The 1,811-nt window shown below is 45.1% G+C and overlaps 1 protein-coding gene across 1 annotated transcript; it reads left to right on the plus strand.

Moving 5' to 3' along the window:
• Nucleotides 1–881: 881 nt before the first annotated feature.
• Nucleotides 882–1,580, plus strand: LOC147417070 (uncharacterized). Its single transcript, XM_086507798.1, has one exon. The coding sequence runs from the start codon at nt 882–884 to the stop codon at nt 1,578–1,580; it is 699 nt and encodes a 232-aa protein (XP_086363924.1).
• Nucleotides 1,581–1,811: the final 231 nt, after the last annotated feature.

Below are 1,811 nucleotides of genomic sequence, written 5' to 3' on the forward strand. Positions count from 1 at the left end.
AGGACGCCAACAGGATATATGCGATGTCTCAAGATAGCATTCACTCACGTGACGATCAACTATCAGGACTGAAATCGCATGACTCGCATAAGTTCTTGCAAGTCATTCTTCCAATTGCGATCAAGGGGTGTTTAATGGAGGAAGTGCGGACCTGCATATACAAGATTTTAGAGCTAGTGCGGTGGATCTCTTTCAAGGAGATACGGGAGGAATCTATTGCAATCGCAAGGGCTAACTCCATTGAGGTAGTTTGCATGATTGAGAAGTATCTACCCACGAGCTGCCTAACTATCTAAATGCACTTGCTCGTCCATGTAGTAGATGAGGTTGCAATGGCAGGTACAGTCCACAGCCTTTGGATGTTATTTCTAGAGCGGTTCATGAAAACACTTAAGGGTTTTGTTCGCCAAAAAGCGCGTCCAGAGGGGAGCGTGGCAGAAGGATGGCTGGCGCAAGAGTCTCTTGTATTGATGACCGAATTTCTATCCGTTTCTGACCCAGAAATGCCTCAACTGTGGAGCGATGAGGAGGATGCAAGACTCGTGGGAAAGGAGCCGCAAGGGCAAGGGGTGCCGAAGAAAATGAACGACGCCATGCAAGAAAAGATCATGAAGTTCTGTATACTAAATTCAACGCCGATGCAAAAATGGCTTGAAAGGTACGAAGAAGAGAAAGAGAGACGCAATAGGGAGCAACAGGATTTCAGGCGAAGCCGAACGACTAGAGGTTTACCCTTGCCAGACTATCTTGCTCCTCTACCTGAATTCCCTACAATGGCATGGTTGGACAAGACAGTGAGAGCAGCTCGACAGATCGGAGAACCCATATCTCTAGAAGAGGAAGAGCTGGCTATTGGATGTGACTGGAAGTATCATACATACATGGAACTGTGGTCGCATGGAAAGCATTTCAGAACACAACAAATTGACAGCAGCAGAAGAAACACGTTTGAAAATGGGGTAATGGTTAGTTTCATGCAAAAGAGCAGGGCCAGTGCCAGAGATACGAATGAAAGCACTAGCAACCTAGATTACTGTGGTTTGGTGTCAGATATCCTTAAAGTAAGCTTCAGGCGGTTTGAGATGTTTTTGTTGGATGTGAAGTGGTTCAAGGTGATTACTTTTGGTCGCAATGCAAGGGTACGCAGAGATGAAAACAAACTTATGCAAATAGATTCTACAAAGGTTTGGATAGATGCGAGAGACACATTTTCTCTCCCCGAACATTGCGAGCAAGTGTTCTTTGTACCAGACCCTCAAGAGCGACAATGGTGGTTTGTGGTTCAGGTTGCTCTAAGAAATAAACAAGTATTTGAAGGGCAAGATCTCCTGGAGGAAAGTCAGTCAGACGACGTCCATACTACCGTGACATTAGATGAGATGGACGAAGGTATGGTAGAGAAAGCTGACAGATATACGAGGGATGACGTAGACGAGCCAGAATTGACACTTGTAGATGAAGATGCAATGGATGAATACAATATGCCAGAACGAGTTGGGGTAGAGTTATGTTTGCAATTAGAGATAGACGATGATACAGTGCAAGATCTTATCAATGATGCCTCACTCGTCGAGGCCTAGGCCTGTAAGTGTTTGTGTGAAGACGTTGATTTAAAATTAAGCTTAACGTTAATTTAAACAACTGTGTTCTGATGCTTTATTTTACTTTCTTTGTGCAGGACTTTAGTATGGCAGACCAGTTTCCAGATCCCGTTTCTATGAGTGCAGATGCATTCATGGGCTTCGTTACACGGATGACGCCTACTCAGATGGCAGAGGCTTCTCAGTACTGGGTAGCCAGAGGCCCTGGGG

Source organism: Adiantum capillus-veneris, unplaced genomic scaffold (genome assembly GCF_014529385.1).
Source record: "Adiantum capillus-veneris isolate H3 unplaced genomic scaffold, ASM1452938v2 Hic_scaffold_325, whole genome shotgun sequence".
NCBI classification, from domain to species: Eukaryota; Viridiplantae; Streptophyta; class Polypodiopsida; order Polypodiales; family Pteridaceae; genus Adiantum; species Adiantum capillus-veneris.